Source organism: Schistocerca piceifrons, chromosome 1, assembly GCF_021461385.2.
Source record: "Schistocerca piceifrons isolate TAMUIC-IGC-003096 chromosome 1, iqSchPice1.1, whole genome shotgun sequence".
NCBI classification, from domain to species: domain Eukaryota; kingdom Metazoa; phylum Arthropoda; class Insecta; order Orthoptera; family Acrididae; genus Schistocerca; species Schistocerca piceifrons.
The window spans coordinates 589,213,535-589,225,890 of NC_060138.1; the positions used below are offsets into that span (position 1 = coordinate 589,213,535).

At 36.4% G+C, this 12,356-nt stretch overlaps 1 protein-coding gene across 2 annotated transcripts in view; it reads left to right on the forward strand.

Annotated features, from left to right (window-relative positions):
* The window catches only part of LOC124802951 (serine/threonine-protein kinase unc-51), a 173,724-nt gene that overhangs the window by 116,619 nt on the left and 44,749 nt on the right, over positions 1-12,356 (forward strand). For both annotated transcript variants that reach the window (XR_007017168.1, XM_047264046.1), the window contains exon 18: positions 5,727-6,048. Coding sequence is in view for 1 of the 2 variants with exons in the window: in XM_047264046.1 (XP_047120002.1) it covers positions 5,727-6,048 (322 nt within the window). In the remaining variant the exon portion in view is untranslated. The remainder of the gene's footprint in view (positions 1-5,726; positions 6,049-12,356) is intronic.

The window sequence follows — 12,356 nt, forward strand, 5'->3', positions numbered from 1 at the left end:
AAACCATCATTGTTGCTGATGTTTCCAATGATTTCTGAACACTACAACCAGAGGTTCTCCCATCACATATATGAAAACAGCACTGGGAATGCATTTAGTGGAGATACCGTAAACAGTACATGAAATTAATGGATGAATTGGAATGAAACTATATCTTCATTGATTACATATCAAATTATCCATTCACTTTATTTCAGCGAATCTAATTCATTTGACATCATAAAGGCTTTGGGTATTTATCATACTAGTCCAATCCATCCAATTGTGTGTGTGGGTTGGAATGAGCTATTGCTAAGGAGGAAAATTTTGTGTAAATGTAACACAAAATATGTGGTTTTCACAAGTGTAACAGGTAATCGATGGTTTCTACAAAATATACAAAATTTGGCGTTTTTCCTGTTCCACCATAAAAATCTTATAAATATGAAAGCAGCTAATTTCTGAGGCAAAAATAACTTAAGTTTTTGCAACAAAAATGAAGAAACCAAAATAGCTTTACAAATGACCAAAGCCCTACATAATGCAGTAAATGCAAATACTTCTAATATATTGGAACTGACCACAGTAAAATCTTTAAATAAAAAAAATTCTAGATACTGGAGTTCCAGTGACAAAATCTGATATGGGTAACACAAATGTGCTATTGTGTAAAGAAGATCACATAGAGAAAACATTACAGTATTTTGACAAGATCAGCGTGAACAAAATTAGTATAGATGAAAAGACTGAAATTTTACCCCCAGCATCATCTTTCTGCAACTGTGTTGTTAATGAGGCTGTACTTATCCACATGGCAGACAATCTTATCAACAGAGATGCAGGTTTTCAATTACGTGCCACCTGGGATCGAGCACTGGCTGCCATTAAATTAAAACAGAGAAAACAAGAACTTCCGATTCATGACTCCATGCAACACACTGCTGAGATTTAATTCAGCTGTAAACCATGGAAGCATACGGCAGCACAGTCATAACCCACAGTGCATGTGTAGAAGGCTTTTTGTGGCTTCCAGCAGGGGGCACTAGGAGCGCCACTTTCCTGAAACTGCGAGCATCTTCCCGTGCACGTGTATTGCTGCTTCCGGCTCAATAAATTTCGGCACCGCCGCGCGATTATCATCAGTTGCAACTCAGTTGCATCTTGCAGCAGTGACAGTAGCAACTACCACCACCTGAAGATGTTGGGCAGGTGCACTGATGCAATATAGTGGGATTTACTCAGTATGGTCCAGTGGCAAACTCAAGAACTGTATATGCAACAGATCCTTCACGAAAGTCTGAAAAGTCACATATTTTTAACAATTACAGGAAGCCTATATATCCAGTCATAATTATAAGGAATAATTCAAATCATCCAATCCAATGCAGAAAAGCGTATTTCTATTCAGTTTTACCCCGAATGTTACAGTTACCATTTACAGACAGAGCTGTAGAATTACAGACAAACAAAAGGACAGTGTTAAGGAACAAGAACGTGATATAATGAAATTGTACCACACTATCCAGAAAAATATTAAATGAAAGAAAACAACAGTATTGGCAAGCCAGTAGGAACAAACGGTATATTACACATACATAAAATGTCCTAAAACAGATCATATTGTGAGATGTTGCCCAAGACAGAAAGTTAAAGTAGCATTTTGAACTAGTAACTTCCTTAGACATGCACTAATGTACAAAGAGAATGTACATAAGGTCAAATACAGTAATTCAGGAGTATATAAAAGGATCTACCAAAATTGTCAGAGCACATACATTGGCCAAACTGGAATAGCCTTTAAAATACGTTGTAAAGAAAATTGTGATTTAAATTCAAATTGTACAGCATTTGGTGAACATTTGAGAACAACAAAACACACAATAGGTGAGATTCAGAATAATATGAAAATTACCCACACCACAGATAAAGACCCTCTGTTAAATGTTTTGGGAGAATTGGAAATTTTCATAGAAAAGAAAAAAAAAAACCTGTAAAATTTCTAAACAACAAAACGAATTTAATTTAGATGGGCTCTTCCAGTTTGTTGTGAAATGCTGTAGATATGCTACCAAAATATAATACTTGCCATGTCTTCCTGACAGAAATGTTTTTAAAAGTGATAGTTTTGAATGCATTATGATAAAGACATATTTTAAATTCATATTTTTTATAATGTATTTTGAAAGATAAGCTAATTTTTACAGATGTACTCATGTTGTTTGAAAGATAAGCATATATGTACAGATATGAGATGTCTACACACACACACACACACACACACACACACACCCATAAAAGAGAAAACAAAAATGTAAGTTTCATTTTCTGTATTTGTAAATTATCTTTGGATATACTATACAATGGATGGTACAAGTATTGTTGTAGTGTACTTTAAACAGGGTGTATACGACCCGGGATCTCCTGGTGGAGATCCAGGAAAAACCCGGGAATTTTTTCATCCGGGAGAAAATCGTGAAAAACTCGGGAATTGTTTAGAATTCGGGGAATTTTTGATTGATTTAGTTTTCAGTTCAATTTTTTTGATCTTGGCTGGTAAGAACTGATACTCTAACAAAGGGTATTACTGTATCACACTACTGCAGAATAATACTGCAGCAACTCAACACGAACGAAAGAATAAAAGAAAACGGAAATGAAACTTAAGTTGCAAAGGAAATACGCTGTATACAACAACAAAACACAGTGCTCATACAAGCGTCTGCCAACAGCAAAGTGTGTCAAATGCTTTAGAAATACTGTGCAATGCTTCATAAAAACAAATTGCCTCCAATGAGCGTGACGTAACAGCGTTTAAATTAGATTCATTTGAGCAGTTGAGGGTGGGCTCTTGGGCATGTGCAGTTGCTTCTGGTTACAGGAAGTGTGGCTGGGTGCCACTGTCTATTATTGCCCCAGTTCGGAAATATTGCAGATCCGGGGCTGATGCACAGTGCAGTCTGAGCTGTGGTGGGGAGGTGGGTCGTCTCCATGTGAGCTGAGTTTACGTTGTTTCTTCTTCATTTATTGCTCTCACGTTAAATGAAAACAAAACGGATTTTTATGGCTAGGAGCTATCAAATGAATTAAAATACGTTTGCATAATTACAGAAGGCAAAAATATGTTGTTAGTTTCAGATTTTATTTCCACGTTTCTGACAGTCAAGCATTAATCGTCATGCAGAACAATGAAGTTATTTTTGTCGATTTGCTAAAGAGATTTTGCTTTTATTAATCTTTTCCGCTGAGGCAGTCAATTTATTCGAAACAAAGTGTTTAATTTCACGCTATTGGCTAGTTTCAACTGTTTGCTGCATTTTAAGTACACGTATGGCATTACGTCATAACAAAGAATCAAACATGAAGTAATACAGTACTGGTACTCCAAGAAAATCTACATCCGAATCTGGACATACGAATGTACACTTTAAGCTGAATTATGCATTTTAGTACGATTCACGAAATTCCGATGCTCTTGAAGTATCCTCTGATGTCTTGTTTCTCTTATGACATAATGCAAGATCTTTTAATGTTTCACACATAGGAACATTGGGCTTCCTGCGTCATCGTAGCTGCGCAAGTGTGGTGACGCCTGTTATCTGGCACACTCTTGCATCTGCTGAAACGAACCTATTTATAACAGGTTGTGGGAAAATGTTGCAAATGGTGGTTTGAAAAGCGTTACGTTCAAATTAAATTTCCTTTTACGCAAGATGAACTATGTGCGAGAATGTAAGACGAATTTCTTAAATCACAAAGCGTTTGACTCTCATTTAAAAATCAGCTCTTTGAGGAGACCATTTAGAAGAATTTCAAGCCCAGAAGATCAGACATTTAAATCGTTATTAAAAGTTTACTGGCACATTTGTGTGATGTATCTTAAAGTTTAACACGTGCAAAAATGATCAATGTTACATGTGGAAGCTTAGCTTCTCTTCCAGCTTATTAATTTTAGAGACCAATATTATATGTGAAAGCTATATCTATTAATTTAAACCATAACATTTCTTAATTGAGTGTTCATGCTACTTAAGAGTGATCTTGCTAATGACTGACTGCATCACGTGTCCTATTCTGTTATCAGCTGGTGAGATCACATGACGTGAGCTATGACTGGCCTACAAACCCTCAAACTTCCCCCCCCCCCCCTCCCCCCTTGCGCCTGGGAAATTCTACATCAGTATATAAAACCATAACCATTCAAAGGATTGATCAGTTTTACAGTGCCGAGGAAGAGAATACGGTCACATAACAGGGAAAAAAGTGTATTTTCACGCGGAAGAATGATGATGGGGAGTTGTGTTAATGATGACATGTCAAAGAGTCTGTTATGTGTACCTGGGGTGACAAATCTCTCAGTGTAGTTATTCTGAAGGAATACAAATCTCTTAAAAATTTAGAGAAATAGCAACTTTCCAAGCCATTCGTGCTGTTCGACACAGTCGAACGTATGCTCTTGTACTGAGAGAAGTTGGGCTTCCGTATTCAAATATACATTCTGAGTGGCAGTTTCCACACTGTACAGGGTCTCCCATTTATCTTGACCACCATCAAGTAACTTTTTGCCAGATGCAAAATATAAAATGTTTCAACCAAATATTATTTAGTTGCCATGGCACATTAAACAGCATGATAGCCTTCCTTGTAACTTTCTTCATTATTAACATATATTAACCATATGTCTGTTTTAAATAGCAGCCTGTATTTTTTTGTTTGGTCATCCACCACCTTTGTGTTATTGTGTTTATGTTTGTGCCTTTGAATTTAACGAAACGCAACACACACAGTAACTCAAAATACGATTTTGTGTATTAGCACTTTCTCTTGAAACATAAACAGATAAAATAAAAAGCACTTAAAGAGTAGCTGAGGACCTTCTATTTTCAAAGCAAATGCTTTACTAGCTATGAATCCAATTTCCAAAGCAGATACTTTATTAACTATGAATTCTGTTTCGAAAGCATTATTGGCTAATTCCATAAAAATTCTCCTACAAAATAAATGGAGAAAGTAATGAAAGGAAAAAGATATTATTAAAATTTGTTAAATGCCAAGTCTGTTCATAAGGAGGGAGATTTAGATGGGTTATTGAAGTGGCTGATCTTTTGTAGCCCCCCCCCCCCCTTTTTTTAAGTTGTCAGCCAGCACATATGTATGCATTAAAAAGTTTTAGAATTTTTTAGTCTATTTATATTTTGAGTAAGTAGATATTACCCAAATTATGTGAGGACTTTGGTTAATAAAACAAAGACAATGCATGAATGCATGTTTGTAGAGAGGTACACTTTCATGTATGGTATGGTTATTTAATTCTTCTGACAAATATCCTTTTATGCAGTTTAGTCTCATTTGTCCAGTACAACTATGGTACAGGATGTAACAATATATTATTCAACTAACCACTTATTTTGATAACAATGGAAGGAATATTTTAATTGTTGTACAGTTTTTTTTTTTTTGAGGTTGGTAACTCTGGCTTGGAACTGCTGCATAATCGCCCTTGTAGATGTTGTCTTTGACAAACAGTCTAAAAGTAATTAAATCACAGGTGATAATATATGTTCAGGGGCCAGTTTTTGGTATTTTGCCTCTGTTTTATCTCTGTTGAAGTAGTTAAGAATAAGGTCCTATCAGAAGACAATTTATTTTGTTAAAGTTTATATGGTTAATTTTTTTAGTATTTTAGTGACATGTTTAATAGCTGTCACATAAGTGTCGTATTTTCATAGTTTGTTTTATATGTTTTACAGCGGGAACACAATGAGACACTGGCCAAACTAAATTTCGTGTTAGCACTGTCGGACTGTGTAGCAGAGTTGGCAGCATCTCGCGCAACTCCACTAGCAGCATTAGCGGATGGTGCAGGGAGTGGTGGTGGTAGTGTTGGTGGTGGTGGTGGTGGAGGAGGAGGAGGAGGAGGAGGAGGAGGATCACGACAGAGTGAAGGAACTCGGCGTGCTGAGCAGCTGGTCTTGCTTGTACGTGCATTGCAGCTTTTAAGCTCAGGACTGAATCTAGCAACACAGCAGTTGCGAGCCGGAGTACTGCAACCATCAGCATCAGTCAAAAGTGGTGAGTAAAAGTCCAAAAAAATTTGTGGCTTTTTTTCACATTAAATCATATACTGTGATATGTGACATTTAGTGAAAGGGGTTCTCATTCTCTAAGATTTTTCTCAGTTCTATACCGTCAGTTCTTGCTTTGCACAGTTATTCCCCATCTCCAAAAGAAACTTCTGTTTCTCACCTTGAGGGTTTTCTCTCAGCTGTTCTCATGGCTTTTTCGTTGCTTTGTAACATCAGATGAGATTGAACCCTGATTTAAAAGTCTTGTGACTTTCTTAATTCATAGTGTTAACTTTACATTGATTCTTGTATGTGCTTCGTGAACTCTCGTGGCATTTTCTCTGCCTTATTTTTAGGTCTTTCTAGTTTACTTGCTAATTCCAGATTTTGCATGTTCTGTATTTTATTGCACTGCAAAACTGTCTGTTTCACAATTTTTTTGCATTATGTTCTCAAACCTTCAACATTTCTTCCAGTGTATGGTAAATAACAATGACAGTTGGTTTTATATTGGATTGATAAAAATATTCCTTGAGCATTTTGGCTGTGAGAAAGCTATTTATTTGCTGAAGCAACTAGCAAACTGTAATTAATCAGCAATACATTTTCATCCATTATCTGTGTATCTTCTGCTCTTGGTATACTTTCTCAGTGTCATATCTGAAGAAGATTTCTGGTTTGGAGCAGAAGAAATTACCCAGCAAAGTTTGAAGATGATGTTTTATCTGAAAATAAGGATAAATAATGGAAAATTTGGAAGTTTGAGAGCTTAGGGTCTGAGACTATGGGGTCTGTGGAATCACTTCCCAACCAGATTTCTGAATAGCTTTTTTTAACAGCATTGTGGAAAGCTTTACATGTTCCTTATAGGTAATTTGTTGTGCAAGATGCTGCACTTATCAACCACACAAACTATTTTCTGTGAATGCATAGAAACTTACATACAGTTGCTGTGTTCTCAGGGGACAGTCATTCTTTTTTATGTTGTATAAAGCCACCACTTTTTGGCATGACTAAGAATCGTGATTAGAACTGGCAGATGTGTGTGTGACAACTGGTGTGGAGCTAGCAGAAATGTATATGCATTAGTTTTGCTTGAAGAATGCAGTACCTATGTTCACTATTTTCAAACCTCACCTGTGGAACAAAAATGTTGCCTAATGAATGATTGGTCACTAGTCAACATGTCCACTAGTTATTAACAAGAGACATGTGGATCATGAGAGATAAAAATGTTCCAAAGGTTGCCAGTGCTACCATTTTTTACCTGATTATAAGATGAGGATTTACCCCAAATTCTTCATTTGAAAAGTACAGGGTCACTTATATTCACAGATTAAACTATTGCTGCTAAGGTCAACATTTTTATGTCATTTAACAGGTTAATATAGTGGGTCTCTTATATTTAAAGGTGAAGTTTTGGCTGTTCGGGTCACATGCAGATTTATTTTTGAAGAATTCTGGAGGTTAGAGATGCACAAATGATATTCACATTCAAACAGGCTAGATATGTTCTGATACACCAAAGCACTCAATATGTATCAATCTTGCTCGAATGATCACATGATATTTGGCTCACACGACACTAGTGCAAGGGATGAATTAGCCACTACAACAGTCTGTTGCTCCACTTCAAATTTATCAATTTTTTTGAAAGACAGGGGGAAATAGCATTAAATTCTATAATCTCACAAACTCTTGTATGGTATTTGAACAGGTTTGCAATAAAAGTTCTCATACATGCATGGATACCGTATACAAATATTTATGCTGCTTATTAAGAAAAGAAAACATTCAGAGGGAAAAAGGCAGAACAGCTGTGTTCTCATGTTCTGCCATAACCACAGCCTCATAAATTGCAACATATTCGGGAGAATCAACCAAATATAAATGACCATGAAAATATAAATTTCACAGCTCTGCTATTAGGATAATGATGATGATTAAAATAGTGGTATCACAGATAACAGGCTTAGTAAAAAGGTAGTGGAGGTAAAAATTATGTAAACCATTTCTTTTTGCTTATTTAATTTCTCCTTGTAGTATCAAAATGTAGATAATAACGAAGGGCGTAAGTTTAGAATAGGTATAATGTTAACTTTTTAGCAGATACTTTTTATCAATAAAACAGTTTGTAATTTTAATTAGAATATGCACAAAAATAAATAATAAAAAAAGTTTTGCTGAAGGGTCTTGTATTCAGCATCATCTTATACTTAGGTAAATACAGTACTAGATGGGTTATTGAAGTGGCTGATCTTTTGTAGTCTTTTTTTATTTATTTGTTTTTGTAGTGGTCAGCCAGCACATGTATCAGCATTAAAATGTTTTAGAATTGTTTAGACTATTTTTGTTTTGAGTAAGTAGATATCACCCAAATTATGTGAGGGCTTCGTTTTATTAACTAAAGACAATGCATGCATGCATGATTGTTATACCAAGTACTCCTCTTTGAAATAATATGATGTGCGGAGTGTCCACTTGGTTTGACACACCATGTCATGGATTGTGCAGCCCCTTCCACTTGAGGTTCGAGCCCTCCCTCGGGCAGGGGTGTGTGTGCGTGTGTGTTGTTCTTAGCATAAGTTAGTTTAAGTAGTATGTAAGTCCAGGGACTGACGACATCAGCAATTTGGTCTCTTAGAAATTCACACACACACACACACACACACACACACACACACATTTGAAATAATATAGCTATTTTCATCCTTGCTTTCTCCAGTGACATTCTCTTTGTAGGCAGCAAAAATATTTTAAGCTTCTGCTGCATCCTTTGTTCTTGCATGAAACCCAAACTGATGAAATAATAGTGTATCGGACATGTTACTGGTTCTCTCTCCTTTCCATTTTTATGATATCATCTTTAGCTCATAACTAGCACTAACTTGGTTCATATTTGTAGAACTCTTAAGCAGGTTTATGAGTATGATACTATAAATATTGAATGAGAGATAAAAATTGTAAACAGTGTTGTGGTACTGAACAAGAATGGTAATAATCTGTGCATGAAATTTATACCAGTAGCTTTTCATGTTCCAGTAATCTGTGTTGGTATTTTTGTAGATTTCAAAATGTTTTTGTAGATAAGACAGTTCTTAAACTATGACCGCAGCTGGTTCTTCATATGTTTTTATTGAGACTAAATTAGGGAAATCCATAAAAAATGGAGCATTATCAGCAGGATTTTAAATACCACCACCCTCCTGTCTTTGCCATAAAGCAAAAGTAGATGTCAAAAATAAAATTAATGGAGTCTAATTTCTGTTACAGTTGTACAGCATGGCTTTTTCTCTGACAACTGTCACTTGTTTACCACACTGCCGTACAGATTTCTCATGCCAAAGTATTGATGGCTGAGTTAAATACTAAAACAGAAAGAACACCCTGTGACTATCATTAATCGCCCAATATTATTTTTCTTGGTATTAATGTACTACCTCTGCAAGGGCTGATATGAAAAACATCTCTTTAATTTCTTCTTGCATTGGCTGTTCTTTATATCCACTTTATTGTGTGTTCTACAACATTTGGTCATTTTCAAGCAGCTGCACACTTGTCAGAAAAACAAATTAGAATACAAGCTGCAGAGCAACCATTGGTTATAGTCACCAAAATAAAAATAGCACACTTTTTGGATTAATGTCATATAATTTTATGGGCAGTGCATGCTTGGCATGATATACAATACAGTAAAATAAAAATTAAACTCTTTGTAAGTACAGGTAAAAACGGTAAATCGACAGTAGTTGAAAATGACATGGTAAAATAGTTTACGAAGCTTGAGAGCTGTAGCCATAGTATCAGCTTTTGTATAAACGGTAGCAAACAGCTCAGTCATTTACTAGTCTGAGGGATCACGGAACTGTGTGGAGCGACGCCTTCTGTCATACAGGTCAAAAATAGACGTGGAAAGGTACATTCTATGTGTGACCCATGTTATCTAAGTTATTAACACAAATGTTAGGAGGGGAAGAAAGCATTATTTCCTCTTTATTCCTCATAGAAGGATGATGATCGATACTAGCAAAGTATAAAACTCACAATAATGCCATTTTTAATAGTTGTTGTGTGCAATTGATAACAATAAAAATGTTTAAAGGAAGATGATGCACCTGGGTGTATATGCCCTGGAACAGTCTGGAAATTCAGGAAAAATGTGGGAATTTTTTCACCTGGGAATTTCTCATTGTTTTAGCTGTCAGTTACGTTTTCGTGATTTTGAGTGGTAAGAGCTGATACTTTAACAAAGACTTTTATGTTAGCCCACTACTGAAGAATAATACTGCAGCAGTAAAACATAAATCAGAGATTAACACCAAAATAAAACTTTAATTGCAAGAAAATGTACCATTTACAACAACAGAAAACATCTCACAAGTGTCTGCTGGCATCTGAATGTCTCAAAGGTTTTATGATGAAGGATATGCACATGCAATACTATATAACAACAAACTGTATTTGATGAGCTTGACATCACAACTGTTTACATTTGTAACAGGTCACGGGAAAGTATTGTGAATTGTGGTTTGAGAAGCATTACTTTCAATGTAAATTTCCTTTTACGCAAGATGAATTGTGTGTGAGAATGTGCAATGAGCTTCGTAAGTCATGGAGAATTTGTCTCATTTAAAATTTAACACCTGACGATCAGACGCTTAGAAAAACTTTGGACCCAGAAGACCAGCCATTTATATAGTTATTTAAAATTTTACTCACACATTTGTGTTTTATGTATCTTAAAGGGTAACTGGAGATACTAGAAGGTTTCAGATAGATTATATAAGGGTAAGACAGAGATTTAGGAACCAGGTTTTAAATTGTAAGGCATTTCTAGGGGCAGATGTGGACTCTGACCACAATCTATTGGTTATGAACTGTAGATTAAAACTGAAGAAACTGCAAAAAGGTGGGAATTTAAGGAGATGGGACCTGGATAAACTGACTAAACCAGAGGTTGTACAGAGTTTCAGGGACAGCATCAGGGAACAATTGACAGGATTGGGGAAAAGAAATACAGTAGAAGAAGATTGGGTAGCTTTGAGGAATGAAATAGTGAAGGCAGCAGAGGATCAAGTAGGTAAAAAGACGAGGGCTAGTAGAAATCCTTGAGTAACAGAAGAGATATTGAATTCAATTGATGAAAGGAGAAAATGCAAAAATGCAGTAAGTGAAGCAGGCAAAAAGGAATACAAACGTCTCAAAAATGAGATGGACAGGAATTGCAAAATGGCTAAGCAGGGATGGCTAGAGGAAAAATGTAAGGATGTAGAGGCTTATCTCACTAGGGTTAAGATAGATACTGCCTACAGGAAAATTAAAGAAACATTTGGAGGAAAGAGAACCACTTGCATGAATATCAGGAGCTCAGATGGAAACCCAGTTCTAAGCAAAGAAAGGAAAGCAGAAAGGTGGAAGGCGTATATAGAGGGTCTATACAAGGGCAATGTTCTTGAGGACAATATTATGGAAATGGAAGAGGATGTAGATGAAGATGAAATGGGAGATATGATGCTGAAGAGTTTGACAGAGCACTGAAAGACCTAAGTCGAAACAAGGCCCCGGGAGTAGACAACATTTGATTAGAACTACTGACAGCCTTGGGAGAGCCAGTCCTGACAAAACTCTATCATCTGGTGAGTAAGATGTACGAGACAGGCGAAATTCCCTCAGACTTCAAGAACAATATAATAATTCCAATCCCAAAGAAAGCAGGTGTTGACAGATGTGAAAAATACCGAACTATCAGTTTAATAAGCCACGGCTGCAAAACACTAACACGAATTCTTTACAGATGAATGGAAAAACTGGTAGAAGCCGACCTCGGGGAAGATCAGTTTGGATTCCGTAGAAATGTTGGAACACGTGAGGCAATACTGACGCTACGACTTATCTTAGAAGAAAGATTAAGGCAAGGCATTTGTAGACTTAGAGAAAGCTTGTGACAATGGTGACTGGAATACTCTCTTTCAAATTCTGAAGGTGGCAGGGGTAAACTACAGGGAGCAAAAGGCTATTTACAATTTGTACAGAAAGCAGATGGCAGTTATAAGAGTCAAGGGTCATGAAAGGGAAGCAGTGGTTGGGAAGTGATTGAGACAGGGTTGTAGCCTCTCCCCATTGCTATTCAATCTGTATATTGAGCAAGCAGTGAAGTAAACAAAAGAAAAGTTCAGAGTAGGTATTAAAATCCATGGAGAAGAAATACAGCTTTCGCATCCCGCAACTACCCTCCTGACCCAGTACAGAAGCAAATAACCAGAGCCACTTCCTCATCCCCTCAAACCCAGAACCTCCCACAGAAGAACCACAAAA